General features: G+C 40.9%; 1 protein-coding gene across 1 annotated transcript in view; it reads left to right on the top strand.

The window, feature by feature from the left end:
- Positions 1–23,377, top strand: part of LOC124552276 (RE1-silencing transcription factor-like) — a 71,733-nt gene extending 48,356 nt beyond the window's left edge. The window contains exons 8-12 of the mRNA XM_047126555.1: positions 2,541–2,908; positions 5,378–5,586; positions 13,267–13,698; positions 19,429–19,549; positions 22,931–23,377. Of these exons, the coding sequence (XP_046982511.1) occupies positions 2,541–2,908; positions 5,378–5,586; positions 13,267–13,698; positions 19,429–19,549; positions 22,931–23,377 (1,577 nt within the window). The remainder of the gene's footprint in view (positions 1–2,540; positions 2,909–5,377; positions 5,587–13,266; positions 13,699–19,428; positions 19,550–22,930) is intronic.
- Positions 23,378–23,711: the final 334 nt, after the last annotated feature.

The raw sequence follows: 23,711 nt of genomic DNA, 5'->3' as shown, positions 1-23,711 counted from the left end.
CCTGAAATTCGGTATTTGCACCACGCTCTTCACACTGTTGATTTCATAATATTGAATTCCTTAATGTTTTCTGAAATGGAATATCTCGTGCATCTATCACTAACCACAAGTTCGTGTTCAAAGTCTGTTAATTCCGACCGTGCAGCTGTACCCGTATCGGATACGTTTTCATGTGAATCACCTGATTACAAGTGACAGCTCCCCCAATGCACTGCCCTTTTACACTTTGTGTACATGATATGACTACCATCTACAAGGTGTTATTGGAAAGTTTTAAGAATGGATCTGCTACAGCTTACTGGTTTGGCGGGCAGGTACACGGACGGTGGGGAGTGAGTCATTGCCTTGTTCTTGAATGCCCTCTGATAGGAGACTGTGTTGCCTTTATTCAGTTTGTTGTGGCAGTTGGTTGAGTGCAGGTCTGTTAGGGCTTGTTGCTGGATTCTGTCTGCGTGAAAATGGACATAAAAATGGAAGAATGAGTTTGTGTGAAATTTTCTTTTAAAACTGGGAAATCAGCTTCTGAAGCTTATAAACTATTAAAAACAGCTTTTGGAGATAATTGTATGAGCCAGTCAAATATTTTTGTCTGGGTGCGAATAATTTGAAGATGAACCAAGGTCTGGCTGTCCTTCCACCTCAAAAACGAATGAAAATGTTGTGAAAGTTCATGACTTAGTGAGCTCAGATTGTAGACTTACAATTTGGGAGATTGCTGATGAACTTAATTTAAGTTTCTATGCTGTTCAGTCAATTTAACTGAAGATCTGAACACACGTCGAGTGTCCGCAAAATTCATTCCAAAAATGTTGTCAAGTGACCAGAGACAATACCGACTTGAAGTGTGCCAAGAACTGATTAATCGGACTAAAAGTGACCCAGATTTGTTAAATAGGGTAATTACAGGTGACGAATCGTGGGTATATGGATATGATCCTTAAACCAAAGTGCAGTCTTCACAGTGGAAGACTCCAGGTTCACCACGACTGAAAAAAGCACAGCAAAGTTGGTCAAAGGTGAAGACAATGTTCGTGATTTTTTTTCAATTCTACTGGTATTGTGCGTCATGAATTTACCCCTGGAGGACGGACAATTAACCAGGAATACAACAAATGCGTCCTTGAGCGTTTGTGCTAACAGGTGCAGAAGAGAAGGCCTGCATTGTGGAAAGGCAGGAGTTGGGTGCTACACCATGACAATATTCCGGCTCATCGTGGCTTCTCCATCGTGGAATTTTTGACCAAATTCAAAATTCTTGTGCTTTCACGACCGCCATATTCCCCTGGTTTGGCCCCGACAGTCTTCTTCCTGTTTCCTAAACTGAAATTTTCACTGAAAGGGAAACAATTTGACTCAATTGAAGACATCCATGCAAATATGGAGAGCGTCCTTCATACATTTCAGAAAAAAAATTTCCATGAATGCTTCCAATAGTGGAGTTGGTGTGTTCAGTCAGAAGCGGACTATTTTGAAGGAGATGCATCACAGTAGCATGTAAGTACCACCATTGTGCAATTACAAGCCCATTTTTTAAAACTTTCCAATCACACCGCATATATACTAGGTCTACAACTTTGCTTCCGCCGTTTTTTCTTGAGGTTCGGGGCTTTATTGTGAAAAACGTACAAAAAAATTATGATTTGTAGTATTGCCCATTGCTGGCCACTACATTCTCCCATCTTTCGGATAACATACAAATCCCGTGGTGGATGAACTGGGCGTCTGTTGTGGGGATCCATGAATCGATTCAATTTTGCACTTGTTCATATGATCGGAAGTGTTGCTCAGCCAGACTGTATGCCATTGATCGAAGAAGGTGGTAGAGAGAGCAACGTATGGAGAATACGGCGGGAGGGATAGGACTTCGCATTTCAGCGTTTCCATGTATATTTTGACAGGTTTTGCGACATGGGTCGAGCACTGGCCTACTGCAAAATTACCTCTACGTGTCTATTGCTGTATTGTGGCCGTTTGTGTTACAGTGCTGGGCTTCAACACATCAATTGCTTTCGATAATGATGTCCTGTGACTGTCTTCATCTGTTTCAGTAGCTACAAAAACGTTCTGTCTTCCACCGCCATTACGGTCTTTGCCATCAAAATCACCATTCTTAAGGTGTTGAAAACATTCTCTGCACGTTCTTCCACTAATAGTTCTCTCACCATTGGTCTTACCCAACATTTTAAGAACCACAGCCACAGATTTCTTCACGTTAAAGCAGAAAATGAGAACTTACCACAAATGGCGAGAAATGGGTACGTAAGTTGATGTACTTCATTGAGAATAACCTTATGATGCAATCACAAATCAACTAATATTTTTATGGCATTATGTTTACAGATGCCTAAGCTTATTGTATTACACATACGAGCAACCACCCGTACCCCACTTGCCGCTACTGCCGTCTATTGCAAAATGGCGGAAGCAAAGTTGTAGACCTTCTATATGCATATTGCAACCCCACAATTTTGTCTTCTCAGTGTATTACTTTCCTCTTCTGTTAGCAGAAGTCCAATTATATGTTTTTTTTCTTATCACAGATGAAACCAAACAGCCAGCAGACATGCCCACTGCATGCGGCGGCTCCTCTGATGCCAACTCCAGTAGGCCTCTGCGCAAGAGGCGGGTGCGCGTCCCGCCAGACCCGGCCGCGTGCTCCTCGTTACCCGTATTTCGCCGTAACGTGACACCTCCGCCGGGAGCCCTGCCGGACCCGCCGCGGGTGCCCCGCCACTGCCTTCCCGCTCCGCGCGAGCGGCACGTGGTGTTACGGCCTCCTGTGCCGGTGGACTTCCTCGAGACGACTGGAGAGAAGAAACTGCTCCGCGCCAGAGGGAATGGTCGCAAACGGCCGAAGAGAGAGGTGGAAGCTGACACCACCGACATTGAGAAAGTCGGTTTCATTCAGGTACTGGCATCCTTTTCATTTCCACTGGCATATTTTTCATTTCCGCGGAGCACACATTACATTCTATCTTTCTGGAACTTAACTGCGCTTTCATTCTGTGGACCCACAGCTTCCATTAGATTACGATGTGACATCTTCTTTATACTTTTATGAAATTAGCTGCTAATAGTTTATTTCGTCTCATTTTTACATAAGTACCCGACAAGCTTTATTTGGCATTTGTGCCATTTTCAAGTGTTCCTGTTGACATTGCATTTATAAAGAATGTTGTTTTATGTCTATGTAGCAGTATTATCAAATTTTTATCTTATGTTATACTTGCATCTAAATGGAGTGACCTCCATAAAACATCTTGGAACATAACTTTTTTATTTCTTTAATCCCATAGTACTGTTAATCAAACAATGGAAAATCCTGGATGAAATGTAAGAATGGCAGTGTGGTTGCAGTTGCCTGAGACTGCAGTCATGTGTCTGAGTTCCGTTTGTGTGTGTGTGTGTGTGTGTGTTTTGACAAAGGCCTATGGCTGAAAGCTTTAATTGTGCGAGTCTTTTTGTTGCACCTATCTGCGACTCAGCATCTTTGCCATAGTACTGTTACATAGACGTAAAATAAAATGCTTTACAATGTAATGTCAACAGGAACACTTGCAAGTAGCACAAATGCCAAAACAAGCTTCTTGCATACCTACATAAAAACAAGAAGAAAGAAACTATTTGCAGCTAATTTTGTAATAGTATAAGGAAGATTTTCACTGCTGTCATTCAATTTTCACTGGCAGTGACACTGTACTCCCCAGTACAGATGTTTGCAAGAAGTTAGCAAATTATGTTGCACCTAAATTTCTTTGCTTTCACATTTATTTTCCTCAGAATAAACTTCCTTTTTCTGCTCGGTTACCAGTTTCCAGCTTGCCAGGTCAGGTTCCGAATCGAGAATCTCCATTGCAGCATGTCTCTCCACAACTGGTCTCCTTCTTTAAGCATAAATATGGTACAAGCAGTGGCTGTTCTGCCTTGTGTTCATAAATTTTTGAGTGGAGAGAGGGAAGGCAAAAATGGCTGGAAAGGGGGCAGAGAGAGAAAACAGGGTTTACAACTTCAGGAAAGGGAAGGAACAAGAAACATGACAATTTATTGTTGTTTAGGTGTCATATTCTGAAGTACTGTGTGTATCTGAAAACACAGTGTCTGGGTAGTCTTTTGAAGCAATGACAGTGTTTTCAACCAAATTTTCTCAGTTACTTTTCTTCAGGAAGTAGTTCTCTTGCAAATTTTCAGACTTGCACAGTAACATCATTGATGGTTTACTCAAATAAATTCTGCACATCTTTTATTCTGAATCTACAATTCCCGGATGCGACACTGCATTTCACTGGCACCTGCAGACACTGCCTGACGAAACGGAGCTCGAGAGGGGTTGTGGTGTAATTTCAGAGATTAGAAAATCGAATCAAATTTACAAAGAAATTCCAGTACGAGTCCACTCTTCAGAGGACGACATTGCACCCCCCACCCCCACCCCCTCTGACTTGAATGTGTCAGGAAGGGTGTCATAAAGCCATTATACCCGCTCCTGAGGCAAGCCGGCCCACAACAGTTGTTATTAGCCCTCGATATCCTGGAGACTGGACAAAGTCCACGTCCAAAGTGGTCCACGTGTGTTCTGCCTCAGACAGACTGGGGGAACTTGTGGGTCAGAGAAGTATCCCATCACACAGACAGTTCACACAGATGAAACACGACACTACGATACTGTCGCTGAGAGGTAACACGTGAGGATCCAGGAAGTCCGTGACATACCGTTGTGCTATCAGAGTTCTTTCAGTCACTACCGGCCGTGACCCAAAGTCGTATCTGATGCCTCCCCACATTGCAACACCGGATGTAACATCACTGTACCCCTCCAGAACATTGGAAGAATGGAACTCTCCTCAGTTTGCCTCCAGAATTGCGAACTGTGGTCCTCAGGGAAAGTGCTGTCAATGGGGGGGGGGGGGGGGGGGGCAGTGGATTACTTAGCTGCAGGACTCTGAAGGTGTTAGATTTTGTACGAGGATTTTAGTTGTACGAGGATTCCAGTAAGCAGACAGAACAGCGACAGTCAAAGTCTCTATGGCAGGACTTAGCTATTAGTATGGGAACACTTGTGCTAAGGAAGTCATTTCTGTACTTAATAATCTGAATAAAACTCAGAAGTTAATTGTATCTTTTGAGTTAATTATTATCATCGTCATCTTCTGGTCCCCTATATTCCCCTCAGGAAATTTAATCTAGACAAGCAAGTCTTTCTCTCTCTCCCTTTTCTCAACTGGCTGAACTCTCTTTAGTATGAGTTGCAGTCATTCGATCTCTTGTGAAACCCGTACTTGGGATGTGGCAGCCTTATATCGAATAACTAAAAGGAACTGGATAGTACTGGAAAATTGTCTAAATAATGAATTGCAGCTTAATTTTTTTCTCTTTACAGATTCCACAGTATCCCCCAAAAGCACCGCCAGCTCCTCAGCCAGTGCCAGTCCACGCCAGAGAGGCCACCCTGTCTGGCGCAAATGGCAGCCCGAAGGCAGCCGAGACGTGCGGAGCGGTGCCAGTCATCAAGAGATCACAGCCCAGCAACTGCGTGCGCACCATCACCGAGACGCCACAGCGGGCAGTGTCCACCATCGTGAGTCCCAGGTGGGGGCAGCCATTCATTTAAAAAAGTATGCAGTGTTTATATCTATACCAGGCGAGGCTCGTGGTTTCCGTACTGGGGAAGGCAGTGATCTTTATTGACTGGAACTAATCTAGACCTTGGGCTATGGTACATATCAGTTTTAATTATTTTCAGCCATGATGGCTTTCTTTCAGGAGTGCTAGTTCTGCAAGGTTCCCAGGAGAGCTTCTGTAAAGTTTGGAAGGTAGGAGACGAGGTACTGGCAGAAGTAAAGCTGTGAGTACCGGGCGTGAGTCGTGCTTCGGTAGCTCAGTTGGTAGAGCACTTGCCCGCGAAAGGCAAAGGTCCCGAGCTCGAGTCTCGGTCGGGCACACAGTTTTAATCTGCCAGGAAGTTTCATGATGGCTATGTTTGTAAACCGTGACTGTGTGGGAAAATTATTTATTTAAAGTTTCTACTACCAGTTACTTTTTATTTTATGCTTAATCTAACATAATGGAACGCATTTCGAACATTTTTTGTTCATTTTCAAGCATTTGCACATACATACATACATTGAGAAATGTTACTTAAAAATAAACAATTTTAAACTAAATTAATCTAGAACACTTTGTTTTTTACTGTAGCTGCTGGTGTGGCATTTGGGGGTGAAGGAGGGGGGCAGTGTATATCTATAAATCGAAGTCAGTGATGTCTTCTGCTGGATTTTTTCTTTGTTGTTGACTATGTATATCACAGCCTGTATCGGATGCAGATAGATTTGCATCAGTTATGTGTTACGAAAATAGTGTGAGAGGCTTTTATGTCATAGTTTATCACTTACAGTTGCGTCCTCTTGCTGCTTTACTTGTATCACTGGTGTAATGGCGGAGCTGTTGGTTGACATTACACTATTGCACATTATATTTTGTCACTGAATGCCACTGCACAAATTGCTTCAATGTTATACACACAACACGAGATGGCGGACTATAGCAAGTGAGTCTGTATCTGTAGTTTAAAACTGTTTATTTTTAAGTAACATTTCTCAATGTATGTATGTATGCATGTACAAACGCTTGAAAATGAACAAAACATGTTCGAAACACGTTGCATTATGTTAGATTAAGCATAAAATTAAAAGCGACTGATAGCAGAAACTTGAAATAAATAACATATCAGTTTCTCACCACAACTAAGATTTCAGGAGTGTGTGTGTGTGTGTGTGTGTGTGTGTGTGTGTGTGTGAGAGAGAGAGAGAGAGAGAGAGAGAGAGAGAGAGAGAGTGAGAGTGGGGGGGGGGGGGGGGGGGCAATATCACTCTCTTAGCTCCAAATGTTTACATCCTGTATCTTCTTTCCATTTCACAATCAACTACTAAATAGCATCAAAAGCTAGCTTCAAGATAACATTTATAGGTAACCTGTTTATCCCTCAGTGTTGCGTTTCGCTACAGTTTACCATAAAAAATCAAACTAAAAAACACATTTTGGAAAGATCGTTTATGGGGTGTATGTTAGCTATGTTGCATGCTTCATGTTTCTAGTTTTTTCATTTCTAAATGTCAGACTTTAATGTTTTGTGCTCTCAGACCATGGTGTTTATGAGTTTGCGTAACGAATCAGTGACGTTTTCATGACGTAATGGATTTTGTGCTGTGATGGGCTGACATGACTAACCCAAGCAACCACTCTGGTAATTTACACACTGGCAACTGCCCTGGTAATTTACACACTGTATTTGTAGTATTTATACTTGTGTATTACAAAAATATGCATTCTAAGTGATAAAGTGGTCCCAACCACCCGGCTACATTGTACATTGTAGTGTAAAATTGTGTGTTCACCCTTGCTTGGATTTTTACTGTTTTTGTTCTTGATGTTTATATCGGGTCTGGGTGCACCAAGTTCCTTCCCTTTCATCCTAATTGCATGCGGGGGTATATCTTGTGCACTTTTTCCTCCAATCATTTGCAAAACTATTACTAGGTGGTAATACTTATGTTACAGTACACTCTAGTGGATTCTGGTGAGACATTTGCCAACTTATTCTAGTGGATAGAATAGCTAGTGGCAGAAAAAAAACTGTGTAAAACACTACCAAACAATAATATTAAATGTCAGTTAATGACACATCATAGTGTAATAAAGATAAACAGAGACAGGAATTTGATAGCATAGCTTCAACGGCGCTGTTCATTCCCTTTTGCTGTAAGCAGTGGAACGTGAAAATTGTGTGCAGTTTGGCTCAAACGCCAGAGCCTTTGGGATGCCCATAAGAGCTGTAGTCTGAGGAAGCCACACCCGCAAATCTCTGCTACAAAGAGCTAAGCTGCATTTCTAGGTGCAGCCTTAAGACATAAGGCTACCTGTTTGAAAAACGTTGCATGATATCAAATATCAACAGTTCCAAAAACGTTGACCGGCATTATTTAAATCTGTGTGGGAAATGTGTGAAATGCCTTCTGATCATTTAAATTCTGCTATACATTATTGAGAAATTTATTTTGATATATAGTGTGGGGTGGTTCCGCCTCAGAGCCTTTGATTATGAGCCACTTGTGCTCTATACTGAAGTATCCTACACGACATTAGACACCTCAACGTTGCACCTGCCTCCTGAAAACCATTGCCACTAAGCACTGCAATTCACCCACCTCATAGTTCTGTTACCGATTGTACACTGTTAACAATGCAGTAGCTCAGTGTTTCTGCGTGATGTGTCTGTCTTCTCTGGAATGGTGCATCGACGTGTGTTTGTATTGAGCAAAATGCAGAAACTAGAGCCTAAGTGTACTATTACTCCGATTGGTATGCCCAGAGGTCGAAGTACCATTGGAAAACAATTTAAAATTGTTATACTGAACGTTCTGAATATTTTTTACTGGTCTGGCCAGCAGTGGAGAACCCGAAAATAATATAAATTTTATGCCCGTTCATAAAATGATGACAAAATGTTGTAGTATTTTCAAGTCGATTGTATTCCATATTAAAAGTGCAGTAATATCAGCAGAATTTCTAAATGAGAATTCATGTTTTGATCCTCCAAGAAAGGAATATAAATGAACACAGAAATTATAGAATTTGACAGAAAGCTAGAGCATAGAACTAATGACAACAAAGTAGAGTATCCAGTGGGTAGAAAAACACAGGGAAATCTGCATGGAAAAATTAATTACTCTGGCTGAGAGACCTTCATTCTTGTCTTCTCTGCTCACCTGGTTTTTGATGCAGAGACATCGCGGCAGCAGAAACGAAGTTTTATAAATTATAGAGTGCAGCAATCAGTCGTCCTTTTTAAATTTTATTGTGCAAATCCAGATTTTGGCTAGTAGCTAGCCATTCTCAATGCTAAAAATAGAAGTACATAGTCATAGTCAGATGCACTAATAAAAAGTTACAACTAATGGCATAACTTATATGCTTTGTATATTACATACCGCTGTTTTTTATTCTCAATGAATGTAAGTCCCTGTTTTTGGGCATCAGTCACAGTTCTTTGAGTACTACTGTATACAGAAGGTAGGCTGTGTGGAGAACATATCGGCTGGTTGTATGGCACCCTCTATATGAACTTCATATACAATATTTAAGGAAAGTAAAACACTTCAAATTTACGTGGGAATTTCATAAAATAAAACATAAGTAAAATTCTTTACATTGCTGTCCGACTTATTTCATATTTGCCAGTAAATATAGAAAATATATATAAGAAAATTTCCAGGTTCACTCCTTGTGAGTCAGTTGTTTTATTCTTTAAACATCTAAGTAACTTCAGATGGGTAAAACCTTTTTTAAAAAAAATTATTTATAAGGCACAAGGAGGCACATGCTATGTACAACTATTAGATTTGATCTGATTTAAATGTTTCTATATTTGTATTATTTTTCTGTTTTTATTAAAATATCATAACAGGTATATTTATTAAATAGTTCATAGATGGCGCCAAATGTCAGCCAGATGGATGGTTGGTGTAACTGGGCTATTCCGTTACTGATGTAGAGGGTACTAACCTCTTTGTCACTTCAAACTGATTTTTCTTATAAATACAATAAAACTAATACACTGAATTGCTGTTAATAACAATGTACATGCATCTCAGCTAACATACCACGGAGAAAGTACTGTAGGTTCAAAATTATAACTATCATACTCATACAATATTATGGTAATGGCTGCGACATATTGACAAGACGGCAGGAGCTATTTTGTTCCCCTGGGTCAAACCTTACATTGCTTCCTAGCAACAAGTTTTCAAATAATTCCCAGAACCATCCATTTTTCACAACAACCTGGTCATCAATCAGGTTGCTGTCAGCATTCTTGTAATGGCAGAAGATCTCCAGCTCTTCAAGGAGGTCGAGGAACCTGCCTTTCTCACATTTATGCATTAACCTCACATTAGATGTCAAAGTCGGCATCTTATGTTTCGTTGTAAGTAAATGGGCAGCCATACTCGATTTCTCCATGGTATCTTTTCTTCCCAACACGATGTGTTCTCCAAACCTAATTTCCAGCCTCCTTCCTGTTTGGCCAACATAACAGGCCCTACAGTCTGGGCAATCAATTTTATAAACTCCAGAAGCATGAAATATGTTTTTTGCATCTACAGAGTGTTGCAAAATACATCCTAAGTTATTTTTGGTACCATTGTCACATTGTACTTTCTAAGGATAGTTTCTGGAGTCCCTTAAATATTATATATGCAGTTCATACAGAGGGCGCCATACAACCAAGTGATATGTTCACCACACAGCCTGCCCTCTGTATATAGTAGTACTCAAAGAACTGTGACTGACGCCCGAACAATAGGGAATAAAAAATAGCAGTATGTAATACACACAAACCATATAAGTTATGCCATTAGTTGTAACTTTTTATTAATGCATCTGACTACGTACTTCTTCTATTTTTAGCATTGAGAATGGCTAGCTATAAACTTTGAGAATGTTCATACATTATTTTCAGTCCAAACATGTCACTGGTCCTCTTAAATCCAGAAGTTGAAATTAAAAAAAAAAAATCTTCAAATTTTCTTGTAATGTTAGTGTGTGTGTTGTTGTTGTTGTTGTTGTTATTGTTTTTAGCTGGCAAGAATTTTCTTTCGAAAGCACTCCACCATATTGTACACTAAAAACATCATTTGAAATTATCACTCACTTGCAATGCTGTAGGGGCGGTGGAGAACCTTGAGGTACCCATTTTCATGACAGCTGCTATGCTTGGAGAATGGAACAGAAACTGCAAATAGTTTTTCAAAATATTGTTTATTATACACAGTATGTAGCCCGTGTGTGAGGGAGGACCCCAAAAAAATGGGAAATTCATCATAACATCTTTATTTCTTATTTTTACACCAAATTTTGATCATCTTCAAAGTATTCTTCATTGACCACAACACATGAATCGCACAACAACCAATTTGATCAGCCTTCACAAAATTCATGACTGATGAAGATGACAAAAATCTGTGCCGATGACAAAAATCTGCAAACCAATTGGAGGGGTAGCGGAATGTGAGGTGTAACCTGTATCTCGTCCAGATATATATGTTCCACCTGTACCTCGATTTTAGAAAAAAGTGTAAGTAGTGTAGTAATAGGTGGGACAATCCCACTGTTCGAGGTTGTTATAATTTGTAATTAAAATCCACGAAACGGGGCGCATACAGAATGTCTGTGAGGCAAGACAGCACCGAGCGGACCTATCTGTGGTGCAGTTGTTTTAATTGTGGTGTGCAGTCACTACTTGGAAGTGCTTTGGACATCTCAAAGAAGAATAACCGTCAACAACTGTAAAAACAAAACAGGACTGAAAAATGATTCTTTCATTTCATTACTAAGTTGAATTTCGGTCACTAGATGTGACAGATATATTTAGATGTGTATCGACGTAATGATTAGGAGCTACAGTATATTGTAAGAATATCTGAGACAATTTAAAATATGACAGTGTCATCAGGGAATGTTGAGATATAATTTTGCAGCTGCCAAATATATTAGAACTCAATCACATTCTTCACACCGATTTCGTCAGAGAAGAACTGTGTGCAGTAACCAATAGATTTGATTCACAAGTCCACAACATTGAGAAATTGTCATAAGACGACTGTTATTGAGAAGAATTCCAGGTGAAATTTGTGTGAGCTACTGGAAGATGACAGAACTTTAACACTATTATCATCACTAATACACCGCTGCCCGAAATTAGCAACAAACCATTATTTCCCTGATTGAGGATACAATGATACAAACTGTCAACGGATGTCCCTACCATTGTGTTTTGTATGGAAGATGGCATTCTGGTCAGTGGACAACCATACCAACGACGACGTCAGGGCACTTGTCGAACGGAATAGTGTTTGCCGGGTAGTCCGGTCACTATGTACACAGTCAGAGATGGTGTGATATGGCAAGGAAAAGACACCTGCCAGACTCTCTATGGTGGAGGACTATAGGAAGAATAGAAGCAGGACAATTGCAAACTGATGTGGGCTGATGGTTTAGTGTGAATCATTCTGTTGTTTTTCGTTGGTGACAACAGTTTATGGAGATCAAAACTGTATCCCAAAGATCAGGGCACAGCCAACCACGTCTAACATCAGAAAGAGAGGACCATTATTTGGTTGTAAGCGCATAACGATATGGCTTTACTGCTGCACAGCAACTGGCATCTGACCTCGCAGCATCCACTGGATGTGCTGTATCGAGCAAACAATGTACAGTAGCCTTTGACAGAGTAGCGTTTATTGTCAGAGACATGTTGTATGTGTACTTCTGATGCATCTTCACAGAAGGGATCGTCTGCAGTGGAGTGACCAACATGCCACCTGGACAGTTGAACAGTGAGCCAATGCTCCTTTCACAGATGAGTCCCAATTTGGTCTGGAGAGTGATTCTCAATGAATTCGTATCTGGAAGGAATGTGGAACACGATTTTTGGACCCAAATGTTGTCAAAAGAGCCTGTTACCGAGAAGGATCCCTAATGGCATGGGCAGGCCACTCGAACACCTCTTCATGAAATTGTACGGGTGAATCAGGAAGGTTTAATTGCTGTCAGGTGTCGTGAGGAGATCTTGGGACCTCACGTGCAGTTGTCGAAAGGTGCTGTGGGCACAGACCTCGTATTGATGGACGATAATGCTCGAACTTGTAGAGCACGGGTAGTTGATGTTTCCTTGGAAACAGAAAATACTGCATATATGGCATGGCGAAGTCACTCTCCCGATTTGAATCCCATGGCTGCTCTTGGGAGATGGGTTGCATCACGTCAGCATCCACGAACCCTCTTCGAGACTGCGAGCAACTCTGCAGGAGGAATTGGCGTTATTGCCTAAACGTGGTATTTATGACATCATTCACACCAAGCCTCATTGTTGTCAGGCCCGTATTGCTGCAAGAGCTGGTCACACCACATTCTGAGCACGTTAACCAGCTATCGGAGTGCAGATCCGTCAAATTGGAAAAAATGAAGAACATTTTTGTCTACCATTATGCATGTTGCAGTTGTTTACTTTTTGTATTCTTCACATTGTTTCTACTTTACTATCACCTGCTTACACTGTATTGTGGAAAAATAAAGGCAACTATGCAAACTTGTTGCTTTAATTCTGTACACCAATGTATTATACTTCGGAAGGAAACATGACACAAATAACACTGTATGACGCATAAAGAGCAATTATTTTAGTCATCAGGTGAGGCCATTTGTCTTTTGCAGAAATCGTGAGCCGACACCAAAACCTGTCCATACGGCACCCCCGCTGCCACCACTGCCCGCCTGCTCACCGCGGCCGAACCAGCCGATGCTTCGCCTGCTGCTGCACGACACGCCGTGCTCCGACATGCCGGAGCCACTTCCCGGGCCGGTACGGGCCGAGACGCCGCCCGCACCTCCGGCTGCGGCGCCCCATTCTACAGACGCTCTCGGACTGTGTGACGTTTACGAGTGCATCCTCAAAGGTAACCTCGGCCAGCTGACCAGCGGACGGCGGGTGCCGGAACGGCCACTCCCCACTGTGGGCGCAGCCGCCTCGGTGGAGAAACTGCGACAGCTGTCCTCCGTGCGGGAGTCGATATCTCTAGCACGGGAGCAGGTGGCAACCCTCCCGCTAGAGCCGTTTCCCGTCACACCTGTGTCAACAGGGAAAGGGTAAGTCAACTAAATGATGTAAGTAAAAACTGTGTAAGTAAAAACTGCATGGAAGTGTCTGAGATTACTTTTTCTGCTTGTCAAATATTAGGCCTCTGCCTGTTAAGGTGTCTGTTTGTTCCCTCTGGTATCCCAGACTTCTTCAGCCTGCTGCATAATAATTTCTGATTTTGTTAGGTAGTGCTCACTGTTTATTCTGTTGGAATATTAACTCCATTTTCTTCTGTCGTCGGTAATTTTATTTCTTACATTAAATGTCTTTAGTTCCTTCCTAATGTTGCTTTTTTAAAATCTGTCTCTGTTATGACCCTTCATGACCCTAAGAAATTCTGCTGCCCACATCTTACTTCTTGGCACTGTAAAAGATGCACAATTCATTCTGTAGAGTAGTGTGCAGATGGCTGTTATTTTTATAAAAATGTGCTCGTGTTATTTATTTATAATGTTTGTAAAGTACCTGTTTATTGTTCCATGTATTTTCCAAATTTTACTACTCTCTTGGCTGTACTTTCATCATACTCTTGTGTTATATCACACTACAGAATGGCCGACCTGTTCTACTGCTGTATTGTTCAACACTTTTTTTGTTTGTAGCAGGGTTCTGTCCTAACAAAACCATTGTTTTAGTTTTCTTTATGGATATAGTCATATTCTATTCAAAAGATGAATTATTTTTCGTGTATCATTCCCTTTAACTGTTAAAATGGTTACGTTGTCTGTGTACAGGATGTTTGGAAATTCCCCTACAAAATTCAAGGACCTGTGGATGGGAGTGAGTACATAATATTTTGAATAGGAACTCATGTTCAGAAATATATTGTTTCTTTTCAATGACAGTTTCAATTTGGATGTGTAAAGCACCCACATCAGCTGAGGGAAAGAGAAAAGTCCCAGAATTGCTTGTCCTGGTATGCAAGAGGGTAGTCCAGGTGGGATGGAGAATGTGTACCAGAACACAATCCGCAGATACAACGTCTGTAACAACATCGACAGTTACCGCATTGAGCTGCTGTCATAGTGCACCAGTACTATTCTGTACATACAGTGTGCTGGGTTCTTTTCTGTTTTTGAATAATGAAAATGTGTAATGTTTAAGTGTTAATACAATCAAATGTACTTAAGTGATAAATTGATGTTTTGTTATGTTTGCTTTCAAACTATTACCAAATAATTGTACTATGTCATGCCTAATTCAGCTCCTCATGCAGATGTGGACAAGTTAAACACGTGAATTGAAACCATCGTAGAACAGAAAAGTTACGTTCCTGGACTTGGTTCCTACTCAAAACATTACATACTCATTCCATCTACATGTCCTAGACATTTTTAATGGGAATTTCCGAACACCCTATATAAAACACAATTCTGAGTAGTCTCTCCCTCTGTTCTAATACCTGCAGGAAACTCAGTGTTCGATTCACATAGTAAATTCTCTTTATACATATGTATTTCAAGTGTGGGTGTAATGCTACAGCCTTTTCTGTATGATTGTCCTGTTAATGCTGAAACATGCTGTCAGGACTCCATTTGCATCTAAGGTTATTATTGTGGTTTCATATGGAATTCTTAAAGTGTTTATTAAATGGAATGGGTACCTTCTTTACTTCATTATGCTCCATAGTTTTTCTCTGTTAACTTTATCAAAGGCATATTCCAGATTGTTTTAAACCTTTAATGTAATATTGTACCTTTCAATGAGTAAATACTTTGAATTTCCCAATTCAACAATTAATTATATGAAATACTGAAAATAAAATTGTTGTTCCCCCTGCAGGCCATTAGATAGCCAGCCTACAGCTGGAACTGGTGAGTATCTCAGCTGTCTAGTAATGTATACAGTGTCTGTGGCTACCTTTTAAAACCTTAGCACTTCGTGGGTGGCCTCACACAAAGTCCACCACAGCCAGAAGCCCTACAGTAGACAACACTGAGCAGTCGACAGTTTGCATGAAAGCTTCAACCAGTAGCTTGAGCATGCTTTTTTAAAGCTTTTATTCTTCTATTAGCTAGGTTTTGCACTAATGCAGTTTCATCACCTGGTTTGGCTATTTATAGGCACTTTATACTTTGTACCAGGTGCAACTGGGATCGTGGCAAGCCTTTGAAATCCCAGAAGTTGTGAATGTGACATGACCTGAGATGCAGTAAGTACAAAATATACAATACCTGTAAGTAGCTACAATCTGATGGCGCACCTACAACGGTTTGGAAGCTGGCTGAGGAACTAGTTATTGTTTTTTAAATGCCCTATAAAGTATCTTGTCGGTTTCCATACAAATCGTCCACAATTTTAAATGCAGTCGCAATGTTTGGCATCCAGAAAGGATAAGATATGGTTAACTAGCATATTACAAGGATTTTAAAAATGGATCAGTTCCGGGGCCGCAGCTATTTTACAATCGCACATGCCTACACTCGCATGTGCGCGCACACCCTCACACACACAAACACTCTTAATAACCTGTCCTCCTTTCAGGCCTTGGCGAATATCTCCTCCTTTCTTCCCCGAGGAAAGAACTAATAGATCTGAAAACTAATTTTCTACTTTTATTTGTGTCTATCTGGAATTTTGCCTCCTGCAGTTTTCATTTGCAGTGTTTGCATCATCAGCCATTCTGTATTGTTGTCATTTTACAATTCCTAAAGGCAATTTTCCTTTATCGATACTTAAGCCATTCGCCAACCTTGGAGAAGATGAGCTAAGTTCTGGAGAAATGTGGGAAAAGATGAGGCGCTACTGACTATGGCTTCTCTCCGATGGTGGGTTGAGGAAAGGCGAGCCTACTTTTATAGAATTTGTAGAAAGCTTTTGATAGTGTTACACTTTTGGAAATTTGGAAGGTAGCAAGGGATAAAGTGAGCAAATGGGTATTTACAACTTGTACAAAATCAGACTGCAGTTATAACGATCGAGTATCGTTAAAGGGCAGTGGTTGAAAAGGGTTGTCGCCTATACCCTCAATTATGTTATTCAGTCTGTACATTGAGCAGGTTGCGAAGGAAACTCAGGAGAAATTTGGAGAAGGGAATTAAAAGTACAGGGAGAAGAAATGAAAACTTTGTGCTTTGCCTGTGACTTTGTAATTCTGTCAGAGATGGCAAAAGACTCAGAAGAGCAGTTGAACTGGGCAGATAATGTCTCAAAAAGAGATTATAAAATGAACATCCACAAAAGTAAAACAAGGGTAACGTACTCTAGTCAAAGTAAATTGGGTGATATCGAGGGAATTAGGTTACAAAATGAGGCAATAAAACTAGTGCAGACTTTTGCTGTTTGGGCAGCAAACTAAGTGATATGAAACTTCCTGGCAGATTAAAACTGTGTGCCCGACCGAGACTCGAACTCGAACTCGTGCTTCGGTAGCTCAGTTGGTAGAGCACTTGCCCGCGAAAGGCTTAGGTCCCAAGTTCGAGTCTCGGTCGGGCACACAGTTTTAATCTGCCAGGAAGTTTCATATCAGCGCACACTCTGCTGCAGAGTGAAAATCTCATTCTGAAAATAACTGATGATGGTCAACAGTGTTATAAAGTCTTTTCTAAATGTATTTGTCTGGAGTGTAAGATGTACAGAAGTGAAACATAGATGACAGGCATTTCAGACGAGCAGAAGATACGAGTTTTGTAAATGTGGTGCTATAAAAGAATGCTGAAGATTGGATGGTTAAACTGAATAACAAATGAAGAGGTACTGAATAGAATTGAGGAAAAAAAAATTCTGGCGTGACCTGACAATAAGAAGGGATCAGTTAATAGGACTCATTCTGAGACACCAGGGTATCATCGATTTAGTATTGGAGGGAAGTGTAGAAGGTAAATAAATGTCATGTGACTAGGACCTCCTGTCAGGGAAACTGTTCACCGGGTGCAAGTCTTTCAATTTGACGCCACTTCGGCAACTTGCACGTCGGTGGGGATGAAATGATGATGAGTAGGACAACACAACACCCAGTCCTTGAGCGAAGAAAATCTCGGACCCAGACGGGAATCGAACCCGGGCCCCTAGGATTGACATTCTGTCACGCTGACCACTTCGCTACCGGGATCGGATAGTGGTCCTCCCCACCCCCATCCCCCAAGGATGTGTGCACTCCAGCTTCTTTCCTTATTTTTTTCGTCTCATACCCTATATTTCCTAAACAATGGCTTGTAAGATCTTCACTTCTTCAGCTGACAGTTTGTTGTCAACCTTTTCTCTAATTTTTTTCATTTCTTACACTATACTTGCTAGTTTTCTGGACAATAGTTTGTAAGAACTTCACTTCTGCAACTTACAGTTTATTGTCAGCCTCTTTGGTTGTTGTGGAGGTTTCTGGGCATATGCTTTTAAGAGTATAAAATATCACTGAAGGAGAGTCTGTTTTGATCTTGAGGGAACTTATTTGTTTCAGTGCAGATTCCGAACTTGATGGCAGAACTGAGCTGATTTTTGAGTTTGGTTATTATCTTGTTATCACTTGAAATGATGCACCCAAGACATTGCATTTGAAGAGCATTGGGAAGAAGCTATCACATTACCTTACACCAGTTTTGATTTCAAAAGCTTCCAGAATTTCTCCTGGACTTTGTTTCCATCAGTGTTTCTGTAATTATTGCCAAAGAATTGTTTTTTTTTATTTTTTATTTTTTTATTTTAATCTGAGCTGAATTCTTCTAATGTATTGAGGAACTATTATCTGTCTACAGAGTCGTCATCTTTTTTGGGTTCTACAAAGGTTATGACAAGATTTTTACTTCTTAAACAATAGTTCCTTACAACGCATTTGAAATTCATAATCTGCTGTTCACAGGGCTGAACCTTTCTAAACTTCCCTCCGTATTTATAAAGCATAGGGCCTAATTGCTCTTCCAAACCATTTTAAAGGGCTCTGGATAAGATTTTATACATAACAGCCACTAGAGAGCTTCCTCTATAGTTGTTAACATCAGTCTTATTTCCTCTGTTGTGTAATGAATGTGATAGTATTTCAGCTCTTCTGGAATTTTCTTTGTTTCCAAAATTTCTTCCAAAACTTTCTGAAGTTTCAAACATGGATCATAAAATCTCAGAGAATTCCACATTTTTAACCTAGCATTGAAACTGAATTTTATTGAGTTTTAAAGATTACAAGTTTTAAAATACTTCATATTTCAAAGTGTGTTCATTATATGAATATTATTCCAAATAAATTATCAATATTTAAAAAGCGTGGTTAAACTACTATTCATGGCTGGTATTTAGTTAAGAGCTGAGAGGGAAAAAAGGTCATTTGCTCTCCCTTCTCCCCTCCCGCACCCCCCTCCACACCTTCCCAACACTCAAAAAACGTCATTATGCTCCATCACCCCTCTCCACACTATCCCACACTCATAATTAATTTATCAGGAGCTTCTTGACACAATCTTCCTCCTCACACATGGAATTCTCAGGAATTTTTTTTCCCCAAGTTTCCCTCTCCAGAAGCCTTGTAATTTTTGAATTCCTTAATTACTTCTGAATTTCAGTTTCATCTGGAGATTTTGAATTTAAGAAAACTTTTTCTGGGTCTACTTTCTCGAAAGACATCACTGGATTCTCAAGAACATAATGACTTTGGTACACATGATGACACAGAGCTGCAACTGGCCTATGACATGTGTACCTGCTACCCCATTGTCACCATTCTTGTAACTTGCTTTTCTTATTTTCCATTGCAACTGCTGTAATAGTGGCAACTTTTTATTACAATGCAGATAATTCTCTTTTGTTTGCAGGAAGCAGAAGAGCACACTGGATGGCAAGCAGCCCCCAGAACCAAACACCACTTACTTTGACACTTACTGCTCATACATAAAAATGCATGCAAAGAAACAGACAGTCTTCTGTGGAAAGAAGGTATTGTTCAAATTACATCCTACATCAGTAGCTCCTTAATTGTGGATATGTTGCTATAATATATTAATATCACTGTGGAGAAGGGGTGGTACTGGGTAGGAATAAATTGTACAGAAGAGTAATTTCAAAAAATAAAACACCATTATTCTGTTCCTGGAATAAGTTACAGTAAATGTAAAAATATTCTGTCAGAAGAACTGAACATGAGGAGGATTGTGGCAAAGTTTTACACACGACTGTATCAGCATGATCAAAAGGAACGTAGTGTGGGAGTCTGTAGTAAACTTGAACAACTGTTTCAAGACAATCCAAACTTTCTTTCAAAAGCATTCATTGGTGATGAGAGTTTGGTTTACGGCTTCTACCTTGAAACTAAACAGCAACTTCAGAGTGAAATTTTCACTCTGTAGCAGTGTGTGAACCAATATGAAACTTCCCAGCAGATTAAAACCATGTGCTGGACCGAGACTCGAACTTGGGACCTTTGTCTTTCAAAGGCAAGTGTTCTGTCAACTGAGCTATTCGAGCACAACTCACAACTTGGCTTCACAGCTTTGCTTCCACCAGTACCTCATCTAATACCTGGTAGAAGTAAACCTGTGAGGACAGGTCGTGAGTCATGCCCAGTTAGCTCAGTTGAAGAACACTTGTCAGTGAAAGGCAGAGGTCCCTTTCTCAAGTCTCGATCCAGCACACTGTTTAAATCCGCCATAAACAGTAGTTGTCACAGTCCTTCATGTTGGCCAATTTCTTTTATCTTTTTAATTGGCAGGTTTGTTCATAAAGAATCTGCCTGCCTGGGGTAGATACTCAATACAGACTCCTATCACAATGTTCTTAGACTTTGAAGGAGGACAAGAGAAAGCTATAAGAAGTAGCATATGAAGGACAATCGACATCACATGCACCCTACATTATTCAGACATTTTTGACTAAAAACAAAATGACAGTTATTCGCTACTGACCACCCTCACCAGACTTACCCCCATGATGAAAATCAAATTAAAGGAGCAAAAGTTTGGTACAGTGGTCGAGATGCCAGCAGAATCGCTCAGGGTACTAAATAATCTAACAAAAAAGGCTTATAGGATGCATTTCAGAAGCGACAGAAATGTTGCGATTGACAGTTTCACACCCAAAGGGACTACATTGCAGATGATAGTCCTAAGTAAGACCTAGGTAAAACACAATAATTTTAATTACAATTTTTCAAAGACTTTTGGATACCTTCTGCGAGAAAGTTTATAGTGTTGCAGATAAATTACTCCATAGAATAATTTCTGAATCCACGGTAGTATTTGTGTGTGTATGATTGGTTGGGGGGAGAGAGGGAGTGGGAGGGCGGGGGGGGGGGGGGGGGGGTTAGGGAAAGAATAAAACATAAAATAAATCATTGCATGTATGAAAAAAACTGGGATAATAACTCATCCAAATTTCAATAATTTTTGCCGGTTTTCGATATCAGTACAAAATGTGTTACATAAATTGCCATTAATTTCATTGACACAGAATCTTAAATTTTTTATACCGCCATGGGACTATGTCCGCACTATAACACAACAAATATTCCACGATAACCAAATTTATTTGACCTTCTGTCACTCAAAACAAAACTTATGTTCGACTACACAACACTTCGCTGGCTGTAGCGCCAAGGAGAAATCAGAGTCACTAGTAGAGAATACAAGTCCAAATCACTCCCAACCAGCCGATACCGACGCCTCGCAAGTTTCCAGCCAGGGAGGCCACAGTACGGTTCGGTCGTCGTGAATCCAGCAGCCGGGTAGTAACACAGTCATCGGCGAAGATTGAACTGGTTAAATGAGCTCAGGGAGCTCACTTAAATCCGCAGGTCCGGCCAATCAGAGTGTCTGTAGATGGCGCCCTTATACGGTTGCTCACTCTGGTGGCAAGGACGGTGCCGCCAGGGTAATCCGTATCGATAGTGGTGTGTACGCTGCCGCTAACTCCGCGACGACGCTTTCTTTTGTGCCAGTTGTTGACATCGTGTGCGGCGCCAGCGGTACTCGCTGTGTGCCGCGCATGTTGTAGCACGCCGCGCTGAGTTGACGGCTGCTGTGCGGCGGCCGATACGACAGTATGTGTCAGAAATTTCAACTCGATATGTCAACCCATCCCTTAGAGAAAAGATAGATAACAACACATAGACAGACAAATAGACAAAAAAGAATTTTCTGTGATATAATTACAAATGAACCATTTTTGGAATTTTGTTCCTTTATTTGTACCGTGAAACCTAGCTTCTTGCCAAAGCACACTACAGTTTTTCATAAGTGAGTTTGTAAGTATCAAAATACATGACATAAACAACCTTACCTTTTGATTGCATTGACTTGGAAATTTAAACTTTTTACACCACCAAGGAACTGTTGACTGTAGTACGTGACATTAATTTGAACTTGATACACCTACCCGTTCCTGAGAAAAAGGCGTTTAGCAGACAGATGGACAGACAAAAAATTGACAAAAAATATTTTTTGTGTGATATGAATACAAAATTACAGTTTTAAGATTTTTCTCTTTACTTGTACTGTGAAACATAGCTTTTTGTCAAATTTCATGATTCCAGGTCAATGGGAAGTATACTATAGACATTTATGAGTTGAATTTGCAAGTATCAAAATGTGTGACATAAATGGCCATATCTTTTGATTACACTGACTTAGAAGTTTAAATTTTTTTACACCTCCAAGGGACCTTAGTATGTGATGTAAATTTAAGTTGATATGACCTCAAGTTCCCAAGAAAACAGGTTCTTTAATGGTCAGACAAACAGACAGATGACGGACGAACAACAAAGCGATCCTATAAGGGTTCTGTTTTTACTGATTGAAGTAACAGAACCCAAAAAAGCAACAAAAATGCAAGTTGTCAAGTATGGGTCTGCTATCATATTTCTCACTTATAAAGTGTACTATTAGTGTAGAACTGACTTGTTCTACATTGTAGCAAGGAGTCACAATTTTGATGTTCAAACCTGGTACTAACTGTCCAACTAAAGGTGTGCTTTCGAATAGTCAGTTGAGTTATTTCTACTTTATGAACAATATTTGATGACCAACCCAGTTGTCTTCTTCATATGGCTGGACTCCAGCAAGCACGTACAATAGCAAAACTCACAGCACCTCAGGAAGATGACCGAGTTGTTCGTCAAAACACTGTGTGTAAAATGGAAACCGCAATTCAACTGAGTACCCAGAAGCACCCCTTTAATCAGTCACACGTAGAAAACCCGAGAGATCATAATTAATTACACACTTTTCTTTCTTAATGTGTTTCGCCATTTGCTCAATTGTAACAGTTTTTAGTGCTAAAGTGCTGTTACGTAGTACATCATTTTCTTCCCGACATTAATTTCAGTCTGGCAAGAGCACATTTATCGAAGAGGAGCAGCGGCACTCCGTGTATGCGGAGGTGCGCCGGCCGGGGAAGCGGATGAGTGCTATTTCCGACAGGCTGTCGGACGATAACGAAGAGGACGATGACGAAGCACTTAACTACACGCTGTACGGCTGCAGCTCTGGCGGCAAGAGGATTCCGGACGCGGACGGCTCGTACCCGCGCGACAGCTACCGCGCGTCCCACCATGGTTCACACGGCGACAAGACTGTGGACATGTTCGACGTCATCGCGGAACTCAGGAACTACACTGCGGACGTCGCCGTTCCGTATAGGAGCATGGGAACGGAAGTTACCGGTGGGGTCCGCAATTTGTCACAGCACCATGATGCTGCCACACCGTCGGGCGCACACCAACCGCACGTGATCGTCGGCACTGGAAAGCTTTCCGATGCACCGTACAGTTAGAATGTTCTGTGCTGTCTCCATTAAACTGTACCTATTTGTGTTCAGTGTTTGCAGCAAGATCTGATATCTGCAAAAATTTGGGAACAGGACTCTAAAAAAAAAGAGACTACCAGAAGGAGTTATACCTGTTACTTTGCTCAACAGCCGTGTGGTATGTGTACAATAGGGCCCTGTGCAGGGCTGGAGCTGCATCGAGAAGTGTTGCCACTTTGATGTTTGTATACAGCACGACAGGTGCTGGCCAGGCAGCATCAGATTGGGCTCTTAGCACATCCGAGTACTTCCTGCCATTAGGGTGGTGTAGGTACTCATTCACATTCGGGAGGATGACAGT

Source organism: Schistocerca americana, chromosome 10 (genome assembly GCF_021461395.2).
Source record: "Schistocerca americana isolate TAMUIC-IGC-003095 chromosome 10, iqSchAmer2.1, whole genome shotgun sequence".
Lineage (NCBI taxonomy): Eukaryota > Metazoa > Arthropoda > Insecta > Orthoptera > Acrididae > Schistocerca > Schistocerca americana.
This window is presented reverse-complemented; position numbering and strand designations above follow the sequence as displayed.